Source organism: Bemisia tabaci, chromosome 7 (assembly GCF_918797505.1).
Source record: "Bemisia tabaci chromosome 7, PGI_BMITA_v3".
Taxonomy (NCBI): Eukaryota; Metazoa; Arthropoda; class Insecta; order Hemiptera; family Aleyrodidae; genus Bemisia; species Bemisia tabaci.
Genome location: NC_092799.1, coordinates 44,172,334 through 44,200,182, shown reverse-complemented (window position 1 = coordinate 44,200,182; position 27,849 = coordinate 44,172,334). Strand labels below are relative to the sequence as shown.

The window sequence follows — 27,849 nt, the reverse complement described above, 5'->3', positions numbered from 1 at the left end:
CAGATTCGTATTAAATTTATTATATAGAAATTGCAATCTATAAGTGCATGAGTAGAATCTTTGTGGATGTGGAAACACTATTTGTGATCTATTTCAAAGCCAGGAAGGACAGGAGGAAGTGAGAGCACTTATCTTTTTACTAAAATACCATACTTTTTTTTCGATATTTCGGTTTCTTTTTCCCTCTTTATAAATTGTGCAAATTCTAGCACTTATCAGTAAAACATGGAATATAATTGATATTCGCCCTTCTTTTTTTCATCTCTTTAATTATGTGTGTTATTTTAACAATACAACAATGATAAAGTTTTGAATAAAGGAGAAAATGGTGCATATGTAGAAAAGTATAAAAGTACTTTATTGACAAAAACGTATGAAATATACATGAAGAAAAGTTCGCGTAAAAAGCAGAATGATGAACAATTTTTCTTAAGAGTAGGTAGTGCGTTACTTTAGGCACTGAGTTCTATGATGGAACAATTTAAAAAAAGAAAAAATAATAAATGAGAGCTTTAAGGGTAAAATAAAAAGATGTTAGTTAAACAAGTAAAAATATACGGCTACAATTAAAACTGAAGGGGATAAAGGTAAAATACAAATGTGATTTATTCATTAGTGAAAATTTCAAAAAATCAAAGTGGGATATCTTCTTTTATAAGTGGATCTGGGTACTAAAAAAATATTTTTTCACACTGAGATTTTTACATATTGTACTTGCGTGCAAAAAATAAACGAGGAAAGGCATTTGAAATGGATAGTTACATAAAATTAATGTTTCTTGAGGCAACACAAAATTACGAAAATATCAATTTAATAAAAACATATAAAGTTGCATTCTTGCTGTGGCAGAAGAGAGGAGAAGAAAGATTCTCGAAGTAAAATGAAAACTTTTAGAGCTTCTGCTACCTCGCGCTCAATATCACTGACAAATATTAGTAGAACGCTTGGTCAATCGAGTGTGAATGAAGTAGGCTTTGATATCAAAGGTAAGAAAACGTACTAAATAATAACTTAGAACACCAATAACTCAGGAGTGCGAGGAGGGCACAACTATAGTCAAAAAATGAAACATATTAGGTTTCATTTGTACAAATAAAAGGAAAACTAGAGCTGAATTGAGGAAAAGAATCGCACTTTTGCAGTAAAATACATAATCACACACAAAATTGAGCTAGAAAGTAATATATGAAGGAGAACACTCCTTGAAGAGAAAAAATGAAGAGCATACATGCAAGAGAGGGCACTGATAAATTCCAACTAATTTCAATTAATAAACTTTTTGCGAGGAGCAAATGTAACATTCATGAAAGTTTCCGAACAATTTGAAAAAGCGGCGGGAAACTGAGGTTCCTATCGGATTTTTCATGAGTGGAAAAGACTGAAAGCTGTCTAGCGGTATGTGTTTCCCAGGAAATCTAGTAGCCAGGAATAAATTTCTGACAGTGTTTAATGAAAGTTTAGTTTATCTGCCTGGTTAACGCTATAATCTTGTACTAGACACTAAATTTCCTAGGAATAACTAGACTGTTCTCACCACTATTATTATTTTTTTCCATGTAGATGAAAGAAAAGTATAAACTTTTCAGGCCCTTTTTTTTTCAACTGCTAACACGACTAAGAAAATAGACGACTATAAATGTGATGAGAATTTCTCGCCTCATCGCCAAAATCATCGGTTTAGTACAAGAAGAAATTTTCAGTTCTAGGGAATTCTCAATTACCTTTACAAACTGGTTTGTGTTTACTCCAGTCTGTCTTTTGACACTCTCTTGAACAGTACTTAACCGCCCTGCATTTCGAGCACTTTTTTAAAGTTTCTTCTGTTGGGCCTCCGGGAGAAATTTTCTTCTCACTTTTGCCGCAATTCTCACACTTCTCCTTCACCACTGGCTGATTAAACTCGGAGTTTCCGAAGAAATCGAACGTTTCCTCAACATAAGGCACAGCAAAAATAGGTCCGATAGCAGCACGAGTGGCATGAAGGTTTAATATGGTATCCAATTCCGATAATTTATTCTTCGATTCTTTTAGGTAATTTGCAGGAAAACATTTACCAATGCCGCAAGAGCAGATGGACGATTTTCCGACTTCGTCCAGACCTATAGGAAGCGGAATCTCGCCAACCTTGAGGTATTCGCAACGCGGGGTATGTTTCCACGTGTTGCTGGCGCGACAACGCTCAACCATCGCGGGTAACAAAACCTTCCAAGAAACATTCTGTTCGTCGCTTACATTTAAAATACGCAGAAGACCACTGCGGGAGAGCTGAGAAAGAAACTTCGACATTTCCTCTGTTCCTAACATCTCATGGGAAAGAGGGATTACAGCAGCATCGAGCACGACGGAGAGATTTGCTAGATCGAGACGAAGATTTGACGCAAAAATTAGAGTTTGGATGCCCAAGTTTTGGGTGGATAGCCCGAATATAGTCTGAACTTCAACATCGTCCAATCCTACAAAATGCACAAAAAGACCTAAGAGCAATTTCTTGAGACTGCTTCGAACATTGTAAGTGGCATCGGACTCGCGTAACTGTTTCTTGGGATGGGGAAGCATTCCGCTGAAGAAATAGATCATCCACGATATCGATTCCTTGTTACTTACATCTAACGGTGGCATGGCATCAAGGTTAATGCGCATTGCTGACCAAGGCATCGGGATTTTCAAGCCACTGGGGACTTTCGCGACAAAGAGAGGGAACATGAAGTTCGCCGCATCCGCTTCATCTGCATTTAAAAGGGGAGTTTCCACTTCAATGTAAGACGATTTTCGTGCGATCCTTACGCGGAACTTTGACATGGATACAGGAGCAGGGAATTTTAATTCAATATTAAGAGATTTGGCAATATTGGCAACAGCTAAGAATGGTGATTTGAAATTGACTTTCACCTCACTAGTTCGTAGGGCTAGCTTTGCTTTAGCTACCGAATCGTTCTGCAAGGAAACTCGCCTTGTCAGTGATTCTACTTTCAATCCATCGTCAGAGAGTCGTAATGTTGTAACATTTGAGTTCGATTTACTTTCCTTACTGTTAGTAACGAAGGCAAAATTTGGAAGGGAAGAAGTTCCGGGCATGTATCGGGTGATGAAAACATCTTTGCTCGTCATTTTTCTCGAGGCAAAGCAAAGGGTCGGACCAAGTTCTTCGCCAAGATCCAGTTGATTCCCTGCATGCAACAAAAACCCAACTTTCACGAGAGGCACCTTGCTTTTCGAATATAGAAGCATGAATGTGGGAACAAGTACTGAAACATACATATCCGAGGAGCCTGGGAGCTGCGCGGAATCTTCCTCGATGAATGGATACGAATTATTTTCTTCCCCCGCTTTGCACCATTTGCCGAACATAATCTGAACGGCAGAAAAGAAGTTCACCCAGTGTACGTGCCCTGGTTCACTGCCTTCGAAGTTTACGACGAGAGCGCGACACCCTAATTCTTCGAGGGATTTTTTCAAAATGGTTTTGTTCAGATCCATTCTTGACACCCGGATTGTGACACAAAGCTGGTCCGGCAGCCCTTCGTTCAAGGGTAGAATAGGTGCGAGTACGGCATCCTCGACATCTCTCGAAGATGGCTTGATGAAACGACCGTTGTCAACGCCGAAGAGATGCATATTGAGAATCAAATCTTGGGCCGAGTTGGTCATCAAAGACTCTGAAGGATGGGAGGAAAAAATCTTCCTATAAATACATTCGACACACAAGTCCCAATCTGAGATCACATTGCATTTCAAAGCAGTCAATAAGAAGGCAAAACTTGCACGATTATATCGAGCGAAAGTACCACTCATGATGACTTCTCTCCAAAAATTTGAGGTACCACGCTTTTTGAAAGACGACAACCATGTTATATCATCATATTTGAACATTTCATTGTGAACAGCAACCAAAAATTTGGCGAGCGCTTCGGCCTCCAGTTCTATGTGTCCGAACACGGAGTTGTTGGCATCTTGAAATCCTGCAGATCGCTTCCACCGAAGACGTGATCGTTTGTTGGTCACAAGTTCACCGGATCCTTTCCTCAGCTTCCCCATGACATAATCCTCTTCAACACTATTTGTGGCATTTGTGTATAAGTCAGGTAACACAAACCCGAGAAGCAAAGGCATGGTCCTCACATCTGCACAAAGCATGTTCGAAAATCGGCCCACGATGCTTGAATGATATTGAAGCAATGTTTCCGTGTAGAGACTACTCGATGCATGGTGCTTGAGTAAGATTGACCCGAGGGACATCAGATTCAGCGCCCCTAAAGTATCAGCGATATTCGACGTATCGATCACGTCGAAGTTCACAGGGGCAGGCTTGACTTTGCTGTCTTGGTCCACGTGAAGATTGATAATACTGCAATTGAAATTGGTGTGGAACCAATTATCTTTCTTCCCCGCGGCAACGCTCCGTTTGTGGCTGCACAAAGCGAAGCAAAAAGCAAGAGCATCACCTGTAAAAATACGAATGATTAGCTTGTTTGCTGCCGCTATTCTGAATGACAGAGCCCATACAGTGAAATGTCTTTTGGCACATTCGACAAGATGATCGATTGACGACAGACCTCTCTTCGGTAGATGGAAAGCAGATCCTTCGCTAATTGGAGCTTGGGCGGTGCTTAGAGGGAAACCAAGAAGGGGCGAGGTACCATAATGCAGGATCAATACTTCTGTTTGTGAGTAAAAGAAAGTAGGATTGAGGTGAACCATTTTTTGGGCGAGCTCCGCGCTCATAGGAACTGTTCCTTTGGCCCACCAATGGTTGTAAACCTCAGAGAAATCGAAACAGCAGTCGGTATTCAGCACAGGAAGAGTAGAGCGAAGTGGGGACGTCACATCAATGTTTCCTTTCATCCTTTGATTTCGATACGCTAGAGCTCTTTCTCTTGCTGCTTTAAGTTTACCCACTCGATGATTCTCCTCGGAAGGAGTGAGACTTTTCGACGAGAAATGCATCCAATAGTCACGAACACGAGACAAAGATGCTTCGTCACAAAAACGGATAGTTGATCCATAGACTGAGTTATGCCATTCATCTATGGATTTTGAATGCTGCAGTAGTTTCTCGATCTGAGTTTCGAGGAGTTCTACGGAATCATCGTCTAAAGACCAGTGGTAGTAAATGTTCCAAATACGGTCGACATTAAGATTTAGTTTGTCGTCAATGAGCAAGGAATAAAGTAGAACATTCCGAGCCTGGATTCCTGGTTCGATATCGCAGCATGTTACGTCCATTCGTCGGGCATTGTCAACAAAACACGAGAACAAAATATTTCTAGCGTCACCGCATCCCAACAAGAGGATGTCAGCATCTTGCTCTGGGGGTAAGTCTTGTGCTAAAGACACAGGTGGAGTGTTGCCAAGTGGATAATAAAACGATTTCGTGATGAGAACTGTACTACTGATCATTGTGGCAGTAAATTTTCAGGACTTAAAATGATCGAACCGTCGTGGTGCACTAAAAAATCGTCAATAAGTCTGCGAATGAGGGGTCTTGGTGCCTTAGGGATGACCGAAGCGAATCATTCAGAAATCCATTTTTCTGAAACAATTTTTAAAGAGGGGAGAAAAATTATACACATGATTGATGGCAATCAAAATCCGATTGAGGAAATAAGAGTGATTTTCAACTGTGTTGTTTTTGCATATAGAAAAAAAATAAATCATGTAAAACGAACCACTTTTCTTTAGTTCCAAAGCTTCTACTTTTTGGTTACAAAATTATGTACCTGAAACGATGATTTGACTTGGAAAAATAAGTATCTACCTAGACCGCGGTGTTTCAAAATCTTCGCTAAGAAAATTTTCATCGACTAATCATCGGAAAAAGAGGAAAATCGGGGAAGTTTCAGGAAATTACGTTGATTAGATTTCTGATTAATAAAATTCATGAAGATAGGAATTCAGCGACACTCAAACAACAGTTCATGGTTTCTTCTATTTCTAGGGCATGAGGACCGAATGATTTTTTACCTACAAACGCGATTTCCTCAAAATCACGAAAAAAAAACATACTACCACTTAAATTAAAGAGAGCGAAAACACACCAACTCGGTAACTCAAAAATGCTCAATTTTCATACAGGTCATTGACATTAGCGCATCTGTTCCAACTTGGACCTTTCAATTGTCCTTCAGTACTTGTCTCTCGGCACCAAAAATCTTTTCCTCCGCCTAACTTCTTCACCTACTCTGCAGTTTTGTGTATGTCTTAATTATTTTCTTTTTTTCGAGTTGGTTTGTTTTTGTTCTCACTGATTCGCTTGACATGCACTGGAATCGACAAATATTTCTTTGAACATTCTGGCACAATCTCCACCCTAACTACACATTCTAATGTACGAGTATTTCACTGCGAAATACTATGAACTACTTCTGCAGTCTATACAGAATGTAATCTCTCAAATATGCTTGGAGGATAACAGGACGTCTGCTCGTTTCTGTAAAATTATGCAATACCCGTAGCAACAAATCGCATGTTGAGAGGTTACCTTCCTCATTTGATCCCTAATGGAGTCGAAATCTTAAATTTTGAAAAAAAACTGCGCCCCACATTTTAAAATATAAATTGCACTATTCATGTGCGCATACTTGAGGTTCGCAGGCAGAGGGTCATGAAACAGAGGTTGGAAACCCTTGTGATCGCATGCAGTAGTATAAGACTTGAAACTTGGGTCATGGTCTAACTTTTCAAAAACCAACAAAAGATGAGACTAACGGTTATTTACGGTGAAGCAGTCTATGTTTTTCGCGGTTCGGAGTGTCATTAATATTTTGAATGATGATCCCGAATCAGAACGGCGTCTCATTGGCAGGAGAGAGCGGAACATCGCAAGTTCACACTTCGCGCCTTAAAGGGGGGTGCAAAATCGACAAAATTTCCCCCCTCATGGATGTTGACCAAATTTCAGTATGTCATTCCTCACTATGGGATACGCCTTTTCCCAAAATTTCACGGCCTGAAACGAATTTCTCTCCGCGTAGCAGCGTTGCCAAGTTGAAAACCGTCGAGTTCCATATCTTTTGAACGAAAAGAGATATTGAGATGCAGTTTGCGCTAAAATTCTCCAAAAATTGCGTTCTTTCGATATATGTACTCAATTTGATCGTTTAGGTAATTTAAGATTGCAATGATGCCATTTTTCACACTTTCTTAAGGGTCAATTTTTTTTCAACCCTAGTACATCATCAAATGCCGGATTCTCGATTCGAAAAAAAAACTGTTCATTGTATTATTCGTACTTTTCCATTTCTTTTGATATATTATAGCTCCCAGGGAAACGATTAGTAACGGAGATATGAGCAATCTAAGTTTACGCTCCGCGCGCGCCGACCGGAATCCGGGCGCCGCTCGCCGCTCTGAGTCGTCTGCACACTCCCTCTCTTAAGCTTCACGAGGTCATTCCTATGTATTTTTTTGCGTACTTTCCATTTCTGGCCTTTGAAAAGGGCTCCGATGAATTTTTAGGGGCCTCGCGGTCCATTGTTGCCATTTTTTGCTCGTATTTAGGGTTTTTTCCCTATTTTACTCACAATTCTACTGAAAAACTTAATTTAAACGGAAAACTGTGTGCGTTGAGGGAAAGAACGTAAAGAAGAAATAAAAATTCATGTAAAAATTTTTCCTTCGTTGCCAAATTTGCGAGAAAAATCGTACTAAAGAGCCAAATATTTGAAAAATTGGATAAATCCCCACGCCATGGTTTATGAAAGTGGGGCATAGCTTTCATATTGACGTACTTACGTAACAGATCTTACCTATCTATACAACATATTAAAAAAGCATAGTTGTATTTGGATTCCCACGATCTGAAAATTGTCCGGGATGTCACCTTTTGCGGTCTTTTCTTATGTGTAAGGTAGATCTTTTGAATGTTTTTCGACCTTTAGTCATCCTCCGTAGGGGTGTATCGTATGTATTTTTGCTGTAATTTTCATTTTTGAAAAGAACGTAAAAAAGTACATCATTAACGTTCGTAAGGACTTATTCTTACGTTGCCAAATTTTCAAGAAAAATCGTCCTAAAGTGCCAAAATTGGATTAATTATGACGAAGATGTCTCTAGGAAAGTGAATTATGACTTCGACTTAATTTTAGAATTATAATTTTAAGTATGACTTAATGCTACGGGCCACTTCCCCAAGATGAGAGGCAGAGAGGCTGCATGAGAAGAGAAGCCCACAATTGAGGAGCATTCCGGAAAAAGGGCACATACGCGTATGTGCCCTCTATCGGAGGTGACAGAAATGGATTCCTTGCATCCTAATGTACCAATGCCCCGAGTTTCAGCTTAATTGATCAATTTTTGGAGCTACGAGACCACGTTTTTTGAGGCTAAGAATAAGTCAGGGGTCACAGACGTATTTCATCTATTTGCTTCTGGGTACTTTCGCCGCGACGTTTAGGAGATAGTGCGCGGGCAGGCAGGGAGGTGATGGGTACTGATAAGGATCCCTCACTACAGATGCACCGCACTGATTCTGCTAATCAATGCAATAGCATCGGGTTGCAGGGATTGTAGGGATTCTCTACGCGTTGCACCAGTCACACGTGAATTTTTTTAATTATTAATGATTTATTTTTTATGGTCTCGTGTGAGATTGAATTTTTCGATTTTTTCGCGTGTTTCGCAGTCTTTTTCATTATGAATGATCGAAGATGATCCACCTGCGCGTTCTCAATCGAAATTATTATTTATTAGTCAATCGGAATTATTTACTCTTGTTTAGAAACTCGTTGAAGTCTCGAAAATTCAGCTTCAAAAGCCAAAACCTATGACCACTGGTCCATTTCCAGGAAAAGGGCACATAACGAATAATTTTAAAAAATTCTTCCCACAACACTGGAAGAAGTGTAAGTTTTACCAATGGCCGTTATTCATTCTGGAGTGTATGAACGTTGATATGAGTGCCCCAGTTCCGATGTATGTCATCATCAGTGGCCAGAAAGTAAGAATGAAAACTTCAAATGCGTTTTTCTCACAACACGTTTTTTCGGTATGTGCCCTTTTTCCGGAAAAGCTCTTCAATTCTGCATGAAAGTCATTATTCATTTCCTAAAACCTTCTACGTTCTACGACATATGGTTACGATACACCCCTACGGAGGATGACTAAAGGTCGAAAAACATTCAAAAGATCTACCTTACACATAAGAAAAGACCGCAAAAGGTGACATCCCGGACAATTTTCAGATCGTGGGAATCCAAATACAACTATGCTTTTTTAATATGTTGTATAGATAGGTAAGATCTGTTACGTAAGTACGTCAATATGAAAGCTATGCCCCACTTTCATAAACCATGGCGTGGGGATTTATCCAATTTTTCAAATATTTGGCTCTTTAGTACGATTTTTCTCGCAAATTTGGCAACGAAGGAAAAATTTTTACATGAATTTTTATTTCTTCTTTACGTTCTTTCCCTCAACGCACACAGTTTTCCGTTTAAATTAAGTTTTTCAGTAGAATTGTGAGTAAAATAGGGAAAAAACCCTAAATACGAGCAAAAAATGGCAACAATGGACCGCGAGGCCCCTAAAAATTCATCGGAGCCCTTTTCAAAGGCCAGAAATGGAAAGTACGCAAAAAAATACATAGGAATGACCTCGTGAAGCTTAAGAGAGGGAGTGTGCAGACGACTCAGAGCGGCGAGCGCGGCGCCCGGATTCCGGTCGGCGCGCGCGGAGCGTAAACTTAGATTGCTCATATCTCCGTTACTAATCGTTTCCCTGGGAGCTATAATATATCAAAAGAAATGGAAAAGTACGAATAATACAATGAACAGTTTTTTTTTCGAATCGAGAATCCGGCATTTGATGATGTACTAGGGTTGAAAAAAAATTGACCCTTAAGAAAGTGTGAAAAATGGCATCATTGCAATCTTAAATTACCTAAACGATCAAATTGAGTACATATATCGAAAGAACGCAATTTTTGGAGAATTTTAGCGCAAACTGCATCTCAATATCTCTTTTCGTTCAAAAGATATGGAACTCGACGGTTTTCAACTTGGCAACGCTGCTACGCGGAGAGAAATTCGTTTCAGGCCGTGAAATTTTGGGAAAAGGCGTATCCCATAGTGAGGAATGACATACTGAAATTTGGTCAACATCCATGAGGGGGGAAATTTTGTCGATTTTGCACCCACCCCTTTTGCAGATGCAACATGGACATCCAACAAGCACGAATAGTTGGATTGCGTTTTGCAAAAAGGAACCACTAGCATTGCATTGTTGCTAAGATTGTGCAACTTCTTTTGTCTTGGAGGAAAAACCCGATTATCCATTAATAGTTTCTATTTTACTCGCTAAAAACTGTAAATTTAAGACAAAAATTACCATCTAAATTTCATAGTTTCTCACGATTTCCGCAATGTTTTTGCAAAAGATGAAGTTGCACAATACGTCTCTATTATAGTAATTATCACGATAATAATTTTGATTAAAACTATAAATATAGAAAATCACAACATTTTATACTTCATTATTGAATTATCATTGCATTTATTGATCATTGCATTATTGATTTATCATTGCAATGCTAGTGGTTCCGTTTTGCAAAATGCAATCCAGTTGTATCTCTGCGCCGTCGCCAACGCACGTCCTTTCCCTGGCTCAATTTTCATGTTGTAATGATTCCGTTTGCTTGCAACACAGCCAAAGGTAAGAGAAACGTATTGAATTGGGCCTCGTTTATTAACTCTTCTCCCGAATCTGAGCGACGATTCATTCGCAGCATAGAGCGAAGCATTGCGAGTCCACGAGACGCGCCATCGCGCCTTCAATTTTGCAGACGCACACAGGACATCCATCGAGTACGAATAGTTGTATCTCTGCGCCGTCGCCAACGCACGTCCTTTCCCTGGCTCTATTTTCATGTTGTAATGATTCCGTTTGCTTTATGTGTTGCGATGCTTTAGGGCTGCGTGAGCAACACAGCCGAAGGTGAGAGAGAGGTATTGAATTGGGCCTCGTTTATTTACTCTTCTCCCGAATCTGAGCGACGGTTCATTCGCAGCATAGAGCGAAGCATTGCAAGTCCATGAAACGCGCCATCGCGCCTTCAATTTTGCAGCTGCAACACGAACATCCATCGAGTACGAATAGCTGTATCTCTGCGCCGTCATGAAAGCACGTCTTTTCCCTTGCTCTATTTTCATGTTCACATGTTGGTTCTGTTTTTTTTTATTGTAATGGTGCTTTAAGGGCTACGTTTATTGTTACTGACGTCAGCTGGACCGCATTCAATAAAAGGATCAAAAAACATTTAGAATCCCTTAGATGAATTTTCTTCCCGCCTGACACCACCCTGAGTAATCCATGTAGGTATCATGCTATACAACAACAAAAAAAGGGACAAAAATCCACATAAGCAAATCCTGCGTGGATCAATGATTTTTTTATTGTACGGTTTAGCGATTTGTCCGTTTGAATTCTGCTAATTTTAAAAAAAATTGGATAGAGGCTTACCCAAAATTACTTTTCACAGACGTGTACCACGAGTGATTGAGAATGCTATTACTGTGAGATCATAACTTTAAATCCAATCCTTGATGTTCACAGCGTAAGCATAGAACAGGTATATACCATATCGTCACCTTCCGGCCAAAGTATCACAAGCGCCATGCGACGTTTAAAAATTTCCGCCGCCATTTTATTTTTTAAAAAAGAAATTGTTCGACGAAGCTGTCCGAAAATTTCACTGAATTATCTTTGTGCTGTCGATGAATTACAATGAAATTTTCAAACAGATTTAACCAACGATTTCTCTGTAAAAAAATAAAATGGCGGCGGGAATTTTGAAACGTCGCATGGCGCTTGTGATACTTTGCCCGAGGGGTGACGACAAATCGAAGGTGAAACTCCCAAACTAAGTATCTCGTTGGTGGTGTTTAAAATTCTCCTCCCCAATTTTATTCTTTTAGGAAGAATAAATTAACATCAATGGAGTTTTCACAGATTTTTTTTTCCAAAAAAAGAAAGAAAAATCATTAAGTTTTTAAGATTTAAAGTTGAGTAGTTTTCCATTTGAGTAATACAGTATGGCAGGAATTTTACAACGTCACAAATCGAGATACGTGCGATTTGGGAGTTTAACGTTCGACATTCATTTTTGGCGACTAAATCTTAAAAAAGATGGAAATGTGATTGGTAAAAATCATTTTAAGGTATTTCAGAAATTTGGTCAGAAAGCAAGAAGTCGGGTAAGTGTACATCGGAATTCTAAAAGCCGATTTCTTCCTTCACACTTTTACCAATAAAAAAGCTTCAGGAAATATTAATAATAAGGAGGTACTGCAGGAGTTCCAAGCAATTCAGCTTTCCTTTCTCAAAAATTCAGGAGGAAAATAATGTTGATGATGCCGCCGTGGTTTTGCTTGAAATCAACTCCGAAACTCAGAGCGAGCTTGTATTTATTTTAGCCCCAAGGTGAATTAAAATGATAGTGAAAATTGAAAAAAAGAACCAATGGAGGTAAAGTATAAACGAGTTTTACTTCATTACTATACAAAAAGGTTGGGTACAAAAATTCTTTACTTAAACAAAGCTCCAGTTCTTCCCAAGGAGATACATAAAATTCTGTAAAGGAAAAATTTCGACAAAATTTAAATGCGTAAAAAAATAAAATTATGCAGTACAAAAACAAACTTTTAATCTGAAAAACAGAGGATGGTTTATGCAAACAAAATACGGTTGGAAAAACATGTTTACTTGATTGAAAATCGATACAGACATGACCTCTGGCCTGCGCGCAGGAAAAAAAGGGGACAATTATTGACGAAAGTATAAAAAATTCAATACCGATTTTTAATTTGAAAGTTTTGTACTTATTCTAGAAGACGGGTGCCGCGAGGAAAAGCCCAGCAATGGAAAAGTAGCATTAATTTACAAGATATATTTAGAAGCACTGAATATGTTACACGCCTTTCTCAGATTTCCTTTATCAATGACATGAAAAACTCTAATACAAGCAAAATAATATAAAACAACGAATGAAATTTTAGGAGGATATTTAGGCAATTGGCACTACAATTTCAATGAGCGACTCTATAAACAGGATAAAACAAATTGCCTTAACAAGTTTTATGAATTTTTGTTTGTACTTTCTATTCTGTATAAACAATATGATGCTGTAAATTTCGTTTTTCAAAAATAATAATCAAATTAATTACGAGGTCTGAGTGAGTAAACATTAAAAAAATCACTAGATCACCCTCAATGGATGCACATTCACTGGTAACAATTACTGTTAAAGAAATTTTCGTACTAAAAAAAATAACTTACAAAAATAAAGTTAGCAACAAAATTATGGTAATTACAGGTAACAAAGGAAACAAATTATTTAACTGCGGATATAATATAAATGCAAACAACATTATCACCAATGTTGAAATGTACAAAAAGGATTAAACCCTGAGAAAAGTACTCACTTGATTTCAAAATTAATTGGTGTGGTTCGTTCAATACATGGATTTAATTGGAGAAACGTATTTTTGAATTTATTTCTCACAATGGAAAAAACTAGCATTATTAATGACAGTATAAAAACTCAATAAAATCTGTAACGACTTTTAAGAAGAATTCGAGCGTGGAATGACTGAATATAAACTTCACAACTGACAAAGCAATTGCACTTTCATTAAGAGTGAGACTTTGTTTAGTTGCATTTTTGATATGAACATTCAATTTGAAAAAAGTGACTTGTACAATTTATGAGAATTAAAACCTATGAACGGCTCTTTCTTGGCAAAAATGATGCGTTTTCTTTACATTCGGCGGAGCGGGTTAACGACACATGGAGACTAAAGTAATACTAATGAATAAAGTAAATAAATTAATTTAAAAAAACAATTTTCTTCTGCAATAATTTAGAAAAACTCGAACTTCGAAAACTTTCATTCTCTGAACTGTGACATAATATCCTCAAAACTATTGGTTGCCTTAAGAGGTAATCTGAGCGAAATATTATATTATTTTACAAAATATCTCTTCTCATTCTTCACCCTGAGCTGACTTGAATTGGTAGGAGCAATTGGAAGTTAAACCAGAACCCCCCCCCCCCCCCAACTTGATTAAAGTTTTTTCACAACGAATAGTCATTACTTCCAAGAGGGATAAATACTCCACCTTGAATAATACTCAGACTTTGCTGGAGGTGTCATCGCAAACTAACTCGTAAAATACATGTGGACATCCTTACGTATGGCACTCACTATTGTTATCCTGACATCTTTTCAGCAATAAGGGCACACTGAGGAGACTAATGAAATAGATGGGTCCAGATTTTCTGACTGCTGACTTAACGCTAATCAAGCTTTGAATATTCTAGAGGTTCTTAGCGAGATTTACAAAACGGCTTATGTTTTTTCCAGTCTGCCTTCTGACACTCTCTTGAGCAATATTTTGCCAATCCGCACTTCGAACAATTCTTCAAGACCTGGTTCGGCAAACCAGTTCGAGAATTCACAGTTCCGCTCTGGCCACAATTGTGGCACATTTCTGCGTCTGCCACTTGCAGCGATTCTAGGTCTTCAAGAATGTTGAGGGTGCTCTCGACATAAGGCACGGCGAAGACAGGTCCAACAGCAGCTCGAGTAGCGTATCGACTCAAAATCGTGTCGAATTCCGAGAATTTCTTTTTAACATCTTTTAAAAAGTCAGGAGGAAAGCACTTTCCGATACCGCAAGAGCACACGGATGATTTTCCTACTTCGCGCAATCCTTTCGGAAGAGGAATATGCCCGGCTTTCAGGTACTCACAACGGGAGGAATGTTTCCATGTATTGCTGGCCCGACAACGCTCTACCATTGCCGGCAATAAGACCTTCCAAGAGACATTCTCCGTTTCGGTAACATTGACGATACACAAGAGGCCACTACGGTTGAGTTCATCAAGGAACTGTTTCATTTGCTCATCATTGAATAACATCTCATAGGTTAGAGGAATTATAGCAGCATCAAGCACGACCGAGAGGTTTGCCAGGTCCAAACGAAGATTCGACGCAAAAATTAGAGTTTGGATGCCAAGGTCTTTGGTGGATAATCCAAATACCGGTACTTTGACACCTTGGAGCCCTGCAAATTGTACGAAAATGGAGAAGAGCCCATCTTTGAGATCCGTTCGTACGTCGTTCTTTGCGCTCGACGCACGGGTTCGCGCTTCACGTTTAGAAAACATCGCACTGAAAAGTGGATTCATCCATGTTATCGAGTCCTTGTTTTGGACGTCTATTGGTGGCAGAGCGTCGAGGTTTATACGCATCGCTGTCCAAGGCATTGGTATTTTTAAACCACTCGGGACTTTCGATACAAAAAGAGGGAACATGAAGTTCGCTGCTTCTTTTTCGAGGGGGTCTAAAAGGGAAGTTTCCACGTCAATGTATGATGATTTTCTGGCAATTTTTAAGTTATACTTGGACATTGACACCGGGGCAGGGAATAGAATTTCAAAATGTTTCGACTCGGCAATACTGATAACGGCTGTGAATGGCGACTTAAATTTGATTTTCACTTCGGAAGTTTTCAGCGCGAGTTTAGCTTTAGCTTCTGCGTCATCTTTCAAACAAACTCGCTTGATGAGTGAGGTAACTTTAGCTCCGTTGTCCGCGAGTCGTACTGTGGTAATGTTAAATGGGGTTTTATCTTCTTTTTTTGCAACATAGGTAAAATTTGGAAGCGCGGACGTTCCAGGCATATATTTAGTGATCGAAACATTTTTGCTCGTCATTTCAAAAGAGGCGAAGGTTAGATTTGGGCCAAGTTCCTTTGCGAACGTCCTTACGTTAACTGCAGTCAACAAAAATCCGACCTTGGCAAGAGGTGCCGAGCGCTTTGACTGAAGGAGCATGGTTGTGGGTACATACACTGAAGCAAACAAGTCTGAGGAACCAGAGAGCTGGGAAGAATCTTCCTCAATATAGAGACATGAATTAGCTTTGTCGCCCTCCTTGCGCAAAGTACCAAATGTGATCTGAACCGCAGAAAAGAAGTTCAACCAACCTTCATCAGGACCTTCAAAACTGACAACAAGCGCTGGACATCCGATTTCGTCTGCTTTTTTGGACAGCATCAATTTGTTGAGGCACTTTCTCGAGACCCGAACTGTGACGCAGAGCTGATCCACCAATTCTTTATCCAAGGGAAGAACTGGGGCAAGTACTGCGTCTCTTAATTGAAACAGAGACGGCTTCTCAAAACGACCATTGTCGACTCCAAAGAGGTGCATATTTAAGCCCAGATCTTGCGCAGAGTTCAACATCAATGAACCTAATGGATTATACGAAAACACCCCCCTGTAAACATAATCAATACACAGATTCCAATCTGAGACAACGTTGGCTTTCAGCGCACTCAACAGAAACGCAAAACTTGCCCGGTTATAGCGAGCATACGTGCCACTCATGCCGATTTCTCTCAGAACTGCTGATGGATCATTCCTGCGAGCTCCTTGAAGAGAGAGCAACCAATTCGGATCCTCATACTTGAACATGGCATCATGAGCTGCGACCAAAAATTTGGCAAGTTGCGCGGCTTCCACTTCAATATGTCCGGATCCGGATTTGTTGACACCTTGAAATCCTCTGGACCGTTTCCAACGGAGCCGAGAACGACTTTGAGTCGCAGACATTTCATTCCTACTTATTGTCTCCAAGATCGGCCCCATAAGATAATCTTCTTCGACACTGTTCGTGGCATTAGTGAATAAATCGGGCAAAACAAAGCCAAGAAACAGAGGCATGGCACGCACATCCGAGCACAAAATGTTTGAGAGACGGTCTACGAGACTGGAGTGCATCTGAACCAATGTTTCCGTATAAAGGCTGCTCGACGCGTGGTGCTTGAGTAAGACTGACCCAAGGGACATCAGATTCAACGCCCCTAAATGATCAGCGATATTCGATGTATCGATCACATCGAAGTTCACAGGAGCAGGCTTGATCTTGCTACCTTGGTCGACGTGAAGATCGATAATACTGCTGCTGGAATTAGTGCGGAACCAATTATCTTTCTTCCCCGCGGCAATGCTCTGCTTATGGCTGCACAAAGCGAAGCAGAAAGCGAGAGCATCTCCTGTAAATATACGAATGATGAGCTTGTTCGCTACAGCTATCCTAAATGATAAGGCCCATATGGTGAAATGCCTCTTGGCGCATTCGACGACATAATCAATCGACGACAAGTCTCCTTTCGGCAGATGAAAGGCAGATCCTTTAGAAATTGGTGTGTGAGCGGTGCTCAAGGAGAAACCTTGAAGGGGTGAGAGACCATAATGCAGCGTTAGGACGTCTGTTGGTGAGTATAAAAATGCTGGATTAAGATGCGTTGTTTTCCGAAGGATGTCTGCGCTCAAGGGCACTGTTCCATGTTTCCACCAATGTTCAGAGACTTTGGCAAAGTTAGTGACAGCATCTAGTTCAATAACAGGCAGCGCGGAACGCATGCCGCTAAGGTCAAACCCATTTTTCAACCTCTCTTTGCGACTAGATTGAGCTCTTTCAATCGCTGCTTTCATTCGACCTATTCGCTTCTCATTCTTGGGCGGTGGATGACCTCGTGATGAGTAGTTCGACCAGTAATCCCTAACGCGAGACAAGGAGGTTCCATCGCAAAAACGGATAGCTGACCCGTAGGCTGAGCTATGCCATTGATCTATGGACTCGGAAAACTGCAGAAGTTTTTCAATCTGCGTTTCGAGGAGTTCTAAGGATTCGGTATCTAGAGACCAGTGGTAGTAGATGTTCCAAATTCGGTCGATATTCAGATTAGCTTCGTCGTCGATGAGCAAAGAATACAATAGAACATTCCGAGCTTGGATGCCTGGTTCGATGTCGCAGCAGGTGACATCTATTCGTCGAGCATTGTCGACGAAACAAGTGAATAGAATGTTTCTAGCATCACCGCATCCTAATAAAAGGATGTCAGCATCTTGTTCTGGAGGTAGATCTTGAGTTAAAGAATTGGGTGGAGTATTGCCGAGAGGATAGTAGAAAAACTTGGTGAGAAGGACAGTGCTGCTAATCATTTTGTGAATAATTCCTCAAGGTGGGCCAACAGAGAGAGGGGGTTGAGAGGCGCGACAAAATCTTCGGACCCTTGAAGCCAGAGCCCACAGTATATCGAGGAAGAGAGTTTGATGTTTTATTTTTCTGAAACAAGTTAAAATTAGAGAAACATTACGCGAGCTGATTGCAAGCACCAAAAACGACTTGACAGGATGCAGACCGAACGAGAAGCTTGCGTCGGCTTAGAGACAATAATGGAGACAGCTAGCTGACCAAGTGCACTATTGTATTGTATTTGCACTGTATTGTGTACTATATGTGCCAAGCGGCACATTACAATTGTAAATTGTGCAAAATAAGTTAAGGTAACACTGTATTCGATGAAAAGTATTCGGATTATTTATTTAACAATGGAGGATAATTTCTTTATTTAGTTTCTTGCCTCCTCAGCAAGATGAAATTGTGAAAGGAGATATATTCATTTGAAAATTGCTTCGTTGGAAGAAATATCATTACTATAGCGAACAATGTTACAGTAGGGTGCGGCTTATTTGAATGCTAAAAAAAAGGTGGAAAAGTTCAGCTGCCGGTCTCTAATAGGTGACATTACATTAACAAAAAGATAAAACAAATCCTGTAAAGTTTCAAACCGATCGTATCATTTTTAGAGCTCGTGACGACGAATTTTTTTATACTACGAAAATCTCGAGTTGTCAAGTTGTCAATTTTAACCGTTGAATAACCGTTCCCAAGATTAAAAATTGCTTTCTCTGGAAGAAAAGCGCGTCGTGGCGAAAAGTACAAAATTGAGGAGAGAGCAATTATACATAAGGATCGAAATTTTCTTTAAAATATGTCACTGATCATGCGTGTATTAATCGAATTAGATTTCCTCTCAGGTCGGAAACAATTGTGCTTGCTCTTAAATAGAATACATCAAAAAAAAAAAAAAAAAAAAAAACTCTCGTTTAAATTTTCTGTGAATATACTTAAAATGAATAAATAAATATCGCAGAAAATGTTGGTAAGGAATTTTGGTTTCATTAAAAAAGCAAATAAAAAACAAAGCACGAGTGGAAGGTGTGCAACTTTTCAATCGGAGATAAATAGGGTTTTTTGCGCATAGCCATCGATAGTTCACATTCTTCATGTAAGGCGTTAGTGAGATAACTATTTGACCACGGGTGATGGCCACATTGCCGCTAGCTGGAATTGAAGGCGCGTCACACTGCGACGACTACAAGACCACGCTGCGCTAATTGGCGCGGCGCTGATAACGCCGCTAAACTAGGATCATGCGTCCTAATTTTCGACTCGCGATTTCTTCCCGTTTTCATCATAATTTCGGGAGAATCATGTATCTCAATTGCATCGCTTCAGCATCGCGCACCATGCTTAATCTTTTGTTGTTTGAAAAAAGAAAAAGTTACAAAAATATTGCCTCGATATTGTATGTGAGTATATTTGAAATGATTTAGTGAAATTCGCAGAAGATTTGAGCAATAATTATATCGCACCAAGCAAAAAGGAACCAGCGCGATTACAGCGTTGTAAAAAATGTCGCTTCTTAGTAATTATCTAAAAATCTCCCAGAATAGCAAATAGATTTGACTTCCCGCCAAAAATTTAATATTCTTTTCATAAAATTTGAAACATCAGGGTACAACTTGCTTCGCACCAGAACAGCCACAGGAAAAAAAAACAAAAAGGATGATCCGTACGAGGTGCAAAAAAAGGAGAGGGAAAAATAAAACAAAAGAAGCTGCAATAAAAAAAGTGATGACGTATGTGTTCTCTTTTCCGGAATAATAAACCCATCGATGCTTTGATCCAGCTAACTAGCGAGAGAAATCGATCAAATTTGACTAGCTTGCGCAGGTCACATTATGATGATGTTGCTATGAGAAACTCAGAGAGTGGTCCGTTTCTTATCAAGGTGCAACAGCTTGAATTGAAATGCATTAGAGCCAAAATAATCCAAGATCCGCTGTTTCGAAAACTGCGGGCTTAATCGAATTCGGAGGAGCTTAAGTACTCACGGGGAAGAAGAGGAAACAAAAGAGTGATAAGAGAAATGACATCTTCGCAAAAAATAAGGATGAGAGACACATCGAATATTCTATTCATACATTAAAAAATGATAAGCGGTTGTGTAAAATCATAAAAATCACGCGTTTTTCGTTAACATTGCAGCAAAAACACAGCTTTGCCAGCGGTTGTGAGAGAAAATAGGAATTCGCACAACAGGGTGTCTACTAAAACAGGCTGGCCAAAAATCCGTAGTTTTACAGTACTTTTTCAGTACATTCCAAAAAAATTCAGTACCTCCTCAACAAAAAAAAAATCAGTACTTTTTCAGTACCTTCATTTGACGAAATTCGAAAAATTCAAAATTTGAAAATCTCGCTCGAATTGTGGCCAAAATGACATAAATTCCGGACCTTCTTGCGGAATTCCCGCACTCCTTCGGTGCTTCCGGACCGCCCTTAAAAAATCAGTGCTATTGTCGGACTTTTCGGAAATTCCGGACTTGTAGACACCCTGCACAATTTTCACCTCAATATCGCAGAAAATACGCGGTTATGATAACAATGCGATCATAATATTCATAAATAGTAGTAATTTGAGACAGGCGAATGGCTAAGATTTTCCTTCATTTTCGCGTGATACCGCACACCCACTCCGGAGTTCGAATAGTTGCACGTTTCATTTCCTCATATAACAATGTGAACAGAATACGTGCATTCTAATTTATGCAGCCGTTTTAGGGAAAAAAGGAAAAATTACGCGATTTTCACCTCGAAATTGCGAGCAGTGTTCGAAACTCAACTTGGAGTTTCAGGAGCCATGTGGCGCATCAAGCTTGATTTTTAGGGGCCATTGAAGATTTGTTAGGGGCCAGATTGACTTTTGGCCTCTGTATCACGGCGCATTTAGTGACAAGTTAGACGCAAGGTGATTTAGTTGCTACAACTATTAGCTGTTACTTGGGGAACTTTCGAAAAATCACCAACAGGAAAACTAGGATTTTTTTTTTTTAGACGCAAGGTGTTTTAGTTGCTACAACTATTAGCTGTTACTTGGGGAAATTTCGAAAAATCACCAACGAGAAAAACTAGGATTTTTTTTTTGGGGGGGGGGGGGGATTTTTAGGGGCCACGATGGCGCAGAACCTTCATTTTTCAGGCGCCATGACCGATCTCTTAGGCGCTCTGCGCCTGTGAGTTTCGAACACTGATCGAGAGAAATGCGTGATTTTTCCGGCTGATTCGTTTCTAGAGCTTCGCACATACTATACTGAGGATTTGCGCGCAATTTTTTCAGCAGTTAGGTCAAATCACAGAAAATTATGTGTTTTGCACCTCAATACTACACCAACAACGCGATTTCTTCAACCGTTATGCAGGAACATAAAAGATCGTACAATTTTCACCTCAATATCATGGAAAATGTGAGATATTGATACAGGGCCGGATTTACCTACTTGCCGCCCGTGGGCCGCCTGTATTTTGCCGCCCCCTTCTCATTCGTTTTGAAACATCAATAAAAACCATCAAATGAACGTGCCAGCGGGGGAGGGGTGCATAAGACGCGTTTACTCGTGTTGAACACATTTTTTGGGAAAACCCAGTCAACACTACTAGCAAAAGTTCACGGAACTTTGCGCGAAAGTTAAGTCTTGTAAACCTATCTCTGTGTGGACAAGGCCTTCCTTTCATAAGAAATGAACGAAAAAATTATGAAAGAACAAACATAAATGTGGATTAATGATTTTAACTTCCGCCGCCGCGCCGCGCAGACCGCACCGTGTTTGGCGCAATGCGTGAGCTATGAGTTTCACGCCGACCGCTGCTGAATGCACTGTGTTTGACGCAATGCGTGAAGTATTCCGACAGTCTTGCAGGCACTCTGCCTTTCACGCTGATCGCACTGTGTTTGCCGCAACGCGTGAAGTATTTGTGCAGTCATGTAGAGGCTAGTATGTGTTACATGCCGATCGCCGCGCCGAGGGCTTCTCCTTTTCATCTTAAGTCCTCGTCATCGTTCCTCTCTAAGTCGCGCCGTTTCAGGCCAAATTGCGTGTTTGGTTTCTCTCTTAACTCGGCTAATTAAAGGTGCTCTCTCTTGTTTCACTGAAAGACGACGAAAGTAGAAATTACTATACTCTCAGAAAATTAGAGATTTTGTCGCCTTTTCTGGTTTGTAATTTTTGTTTTTTTTTCTAAATTCGAATTTTCTGTGTCTACATTTAAAAAAATTTCAAAATTTTCCGCCCCCTATAGATTCGCCGCCATGGGCCGCGGCCCATGTGGCCACCCCCTTAATCAGGCCCTGTATTGATAACAGTGCGAGTATGATATTCATAAACGGTAGTAATTTAAGACAAGCGAATTGGCTAAGATATTCCTTCATTTTAGCGTGATACCACATGCCCACTCCGGAGTTCGAATAGTTGCACGCTTGATTTCCTCATATAACAATGTGAACATAATACATGCTTTCATCATTCATGCAGCGGTTTTGTGAAAAAAAGAGATTTCATGATTTTCACCTCGATATCGTGAAAAATGCGTGATTTTTCCGGCTGATCCATTGCCAGATAGCACACACTATGCTGTGGATTTGCACGCGATTTTTCCAGCAGTTAGGTGAAATCATGACAAATTACGCATTTTTCACCTCAATACTGCATCAACAATGCAATTTTCAAGCTGTATCATCGATACTTTAGAGGTATCAATACCATCGATGCTTTTGAGGTATCGATACCATCAATACTATTTCTAAATTATGCCGTAATTCAGAGTGTGCGTACGTCTATTGGACGTTTATTTCCGCCTGATTTACGCTTCTCTTGAAACCGCCCTTATACGCATGCTTAGTCAACTATTTTTATGAACCCTTCACTACTGATATCAAATCGGGCAGTTTTTGACATTTATAACAAAAGTAATCATCTTGAGAAACCTGATTACTCCATCGTTCGTCACACTTTATGGTGAAAGTGAAAAAGAAGAGAAGGAAGTTGTTAAAAAAGAAAAAGAAGCCTTCTTCATGGCCAAATCGGATTAAGTATCAATATCATCGATATTGGGGTCTGAACATTGATACCACATGGTATTGAGATCGTTGAGTAATGATGAGTATTAGTCAAAAGTATCGATAGTTTGGAAGTATCGATTAAGTATCGACAACCCTAATCCTTTGCAACTATGAACCAAGTTTCTGTTATATTGAGGGTATTTTTCGTGGTTTTATTAAGTTTTGTCTCCCTCTCAGCAAATTTTGCCTACCCTCAACAACTTTTGACTACTGAAGATTTTGCTAAAATGCCAACCCTGGAAATAATTCTGCCACTGTCTTAAGCCCGTGGCCCACTATCAAATGAACTCATCAAATCCAAGATGGCAGATGGCTTTCGATTGTTCATCAGCATTAGACGGCCTGCAAACTTTTCATAGCAGACTTGCGCGAAAACCAGTGCGCATCCCCGCCATCTTCCGTTTGATGAGTTCATTCCATAGTGGGACGCGGGCTTGAGAAAAACCCAACTTATAATTGCAGACTCAAGGGAAAAAGTAGTTAATACGGAGATTTATCACCTCTGGCAAATATTCTTTGCCGTATGATTGCATGATTAGTTCATTATAAGTTTGAAAACTGATAAATTGAATCTTGTATGGATCTGGTTTGAAACAGGTCAGTTCTCTTTCGCTGCTGTTGCTCCATTTTTCAAATTTTAATGAAACAGGAGCTTTCTTGGGTTTCATGCTGAATATGGATATCAAAAGTGATGTGATCATAGGTAAATTCGCCATACTGCTGTGCACAGCATCTTGAATAGGTAGGTACTTGAAGTATAACTGTGAGTTACGATAAAATTTGTAACAATTTTTAACACCATTAGAAAATCTTAAGTTTTCGATGAAAGATTTACTGAAGAAGATTGTTGAGTTAGTCTTACCAGATAAATGAAGACACTGGGAACTTCAGTGACTGACAGGTGTTATCCGTCTGATGACCGCATGGCAGGATTCTAGACCACTGAATGAGCTGCTGTGATATGAGGAGTGAGGGAACCTGAGAACCAAGAAGATAATTTTTTGGTGTTAATCATGAAAAACACTGAGGATAATATGCGGAGCAAAAGAATATGGTTTTTCCTTTACTTCTTGCAGTTATTGACTCTGTTCAAGTAGGAAACATGGTCACTTAACACATCCATCAGCAATACTCAGGAATGATACCTTGTTGTACCTACATTCAAATTTTTTCATTGCAACTTTTTCAGGGGCGAAAAAAATGTGTGATATGAACTAACATGGAAATCAAAATATCTCTTTTCAGTACATACGTAATCCTAATATCTTACATTAAGTAAGAAATTTCTCATTTTTTTGCATGCAGGGAGGTAATATTTTTTAAACAAAACAGTGATCATAATTCTAACTTGAAATTATGTGAGTGTAAACTTCAAAAGCCCAGAAACATTCACAGGAAGTTTCAAGGCATCATGTTCCTTCGTTTACTGTAGAGAAATTTGGGAGGTAATTAGACGAGAAATTTAGCCAGGCTGATTCTGGTTGAATCTGTGAAAAATATCAATGGCTCAAGTGCGAAACCACAAATCTCCATTGCGGTGTTCCAAAATCTTATCTCCTAGCATTATAGCTCCAAATTTAAACAGAATATTCTGTTGGCAGAGAAGAAACATCAAGGAAGTTTTCAAGAAATTACGTTGATTATTTTTCTGAGAGAAAAATAAAGTGTGACAAGAAGTCTAAAACATCGCAAACAGAGATACTGAGTCTTGAACTTTTGCCATTGATATGGTTTTGGCACTGGCTATTTGAGCAACAGAAACAACTCCAGAAAAACGAAGCAGGTTTTAGGAATCACAATGTCAATAGGTCGCAGCTATTTCTCATCCGATGCTGATGATGAGTGACGAGCAACTTGTTAAGCTCTTCCCGTCTTCATTGATAACTAATGAACGATTGGTCAAGCTCTCGAAAAAGAATAGACCGCTCAGAAGAGTGCTCGTTGGTCATTGTTCCATAAAAAGCGGTATTATTCCTGGATTTAGTTCCTGGAAATAGTTGATTCTAGAGGAGTTTGTGACGACTCTTTGGTTGATTAGATTCATATTCAGAGGCGATCATTGTTTGTTGGCTTGGAAGTCAAAATTGGCAAAGGTTCCGCAAACTGAAATACATGACAAGCTAGTTCAAACATAGCCAGCCTTAGACAGATTACCTTCAGGAATGAAGAGCAACAGACTCACATAAGTACTGATATGCTGCTGATCTTCATGGTTTTACTAAGTAACCATGCTCATACACCATGTCGCTTGTAAGTACTTTCACTTTATTACTAAAAACAAACTTTCAGGTGTTCAAAAACAAATAACTCTTCAGTTAATGGTAGTCAAACTTTTGAAACCAGCCACAGCCTGAAGAACATGCAAGACTCTGACATATCATCTAATTGATGAAAATATAATCAATTGTTGACGATAAGTTCATCAGTACTTGATGCGATCAGTATATGTGATAAAAGATGCAAAAAGTTCCTTACCAAAAACGTTAGAATGTGGGCATGATGACTCAGAAACAGCAAGAGGATGAGCTTTTGATTCAGGCAATCACACGCTGGTATCAATCAAACAGGTAGATCTAGATATGAAGGTTCAAGCAACGGCGGATTAATCAAGAGATCTCATTGTCTGCGTGAGAAACTTCGTTAAGTAAGAACGAAAAAAGTAAATGTGATTACTTCAGCTTTAATAAAACGAAACCACAACACAATATCTGCTGACCATGCTTATCGCGCCAAATCCTAACCTCCTGCTTTACGAGCAAGCGTTTAGTTGTTCAGTGTTGCCTAGTCTCACCGATGAATCCATTTTCGAGAACGGGAGAAAAGTCGCCAATTTCGATGAGAAGTAGAAAACAAAAACACATTATTGCCTTTGATTGAATTCAATTGATCTTGAATTTCAACGGACAGAAATAGTTTAAGACACCCTTCTATCTCGTAGCTTGTAAGTTGCTCCTCCTGGATACATCTAAACCTACTCGATGGATGTCCATGTTGCATAAACACTCAGTTGAAGGCACTCGGGCTTTCAATGCAGTTGACGCTTTCAGCGGAGGCGCTCAACACGATTTCAGTGGTTTTTCGTCAAAGGAGGAGATGAGAGAAGCTCACTGCGAGCACTTTATTCTCATCATTTCCTTAAAGATGACGGATGTAAAAAATAGTGAGAGAGGATGGCAAAATGAAAGTAAATAACTCGAAACGGTATAGACGCTATGAAGTGTCGGACTGATTATTACCTGTTAGGAACCCAGCGCCGCGCGTCGGAGGGCGCGAAGTGGTTTTTTTTTTATTATTTTTATTTTTTATTCGATCCTTCTATAAAATTCCGGGATATTTGGGAATTGTGTGGTCGAAGATAACTGATTTAAATTAATATCAGTAATTTGGGCTCCTTTTCTCGGCTGTGAAAACATTTAAAAATTAATTTTTTCCCTCTGAGTGCGATCCATGTGAGTGAAAAAGTTTATATGAAAAGGGAACCGAGTTCCACAGTAGCAATAGATCTCACTGTTTGGACAGTCGTTTTAAACATTGGGAGAAGGAGAATAACTAAACTGAGGGTGGGACGGTTTTCAGTACCCAGCTAGACGCGTACGCATTCAGTTTTGTGGAAAATGTACCTGTTTAAAGATTTTAACAAGCGACGCAATCAGGCTCGGACTGGCCATAAGGCCAATCTGCCATTGGCAGATACGCCCTCTTGGTGCGCCGAAAACGCGCCCCTCTGACAGATTGCAAAATAAGAGGAGAAAAAAATTACGACCGAGAATACCTATATGCGGAAAATTTCTTAAATGAACGGAAGAAGAGAGAGTTAGGAGTAAAGAAAGGTGCTTTTACGCATGATAGTCATGAATAGAGTTCCAAGAACTACTTTCTGTAGCGTAAACACTTTTCTGTGAAATTTTCACCTTTTCGTTGACGTACGTGCGCTTCATCATCCCCCTCTTTCATTCGCTATGTGTAACTCCCTTAAAAGCGATGGTCGGTTCGATTTTTACACATACTCACTCTCTATAGACTCTCGAGGGACCTTTAAACATATTTCTTCCTTTTCAAAATGACTATTGATTTGGAATTACCATACCATATCTCGGGCAAACATGACCTAAATTTATCTCGAAATTCAAAAATAAGAAACATCTGAAGTGTAAACGCGATACAACTGTTCGCGCAAGATGGATGTCCACATTCCATGTGAAAAAATTAAGACGCGATGGCGTGAGTCATAACTTGCATTTCTCTCCTCTATGCTATTAGTTTGAGGCACCATCACGAATAAGACAAACGGAAACAAACACAATATGGAAATACAGCGAGGGAAAGGATGCGCGTTTACGACGGCGCAGAGATACAACTATTCGTACTTGATGGACGTCCGTGCTGCATCTGAAAAATTGAAGGCGCGATGACGCGAAGCGTGAGCTCTCGGTGCTCTGCTATATGCTGCCAATGCGGTGTCGCTCAGATTCGGGAGAAAAGTTAAAAAAAGAGGCCCGAACACATCTCTCCTACCTTCGCTGTGTTGATACGCGTTCTTTCTTCTTCTTTCAGGTTCTTGTGTGTGTTTTTTTAGGATGGATTTGCAGACCCAAGTCTTAAGCTCATTTAAACCGCAGCACTGGATTGGTTCTTTTGGAAATAATGATGCTTTGATGCGTCTAGTGGCTTTAATTTTTTATGTTTTTTTTTTTTTTTTTTTTTTTTTTTTTTTTTAAATTTTAGGAGTCTGTCGGTTACTTCAATACGTTCAATTTTG

General features: G+C 39.6%; 1 protein-coding gene across 3 annotated transcripts; it reads right to left on the bottom strand.

Moving 5' to 3' along the window:
• Window positions 1-335: 335 nt before the first annotated feature.
• Window positions 336-25,865, bottom strand: LOC109035832 (uncharacterized). Of its 3 annotated transcripts, none has more exons than XM_019049628.2 (3): window positions 25,566-25,865; window positions 23,953-24,068; window positions 336-5,530 (listed from the first exon to the last, which is right to left on the bottom strand). In XM_019049628.2, exon 3 carries the CDS (start codon window positions 5,395-5,397, stop codon window positions 1,714-1,716), a length of 3,684 nt encoding a protein of 1,227 aa, XP_018905173.2. In that variant the 5' UTR covers window positions 5,398-5,530; window positions 23,953-24,068; window positions 25,566-25,865; the 3' UTR covers window positions 336-1,713. The 3 variants fall into 3 exon arrangements, with proteins under 3 accessions (XP_018905173.2, XP_018905170.2, XP_018905171.2); XM_019049625.2 differs by lacking the exon at window positions 336-5,530 and adding an exon at window positions 12,461-18,131 and having other exon boundaries at window positions 25,566-25,853; XM_019049626.2 differs by lacking the exons at window positions 336-5,530; window positions 25,566-25,865 and adding exons at window positions 12,461-18,131; window positions 25,245-25,447.
• Window positions 25,866-27,849: the final 1,984 nt, after the last annotated feature.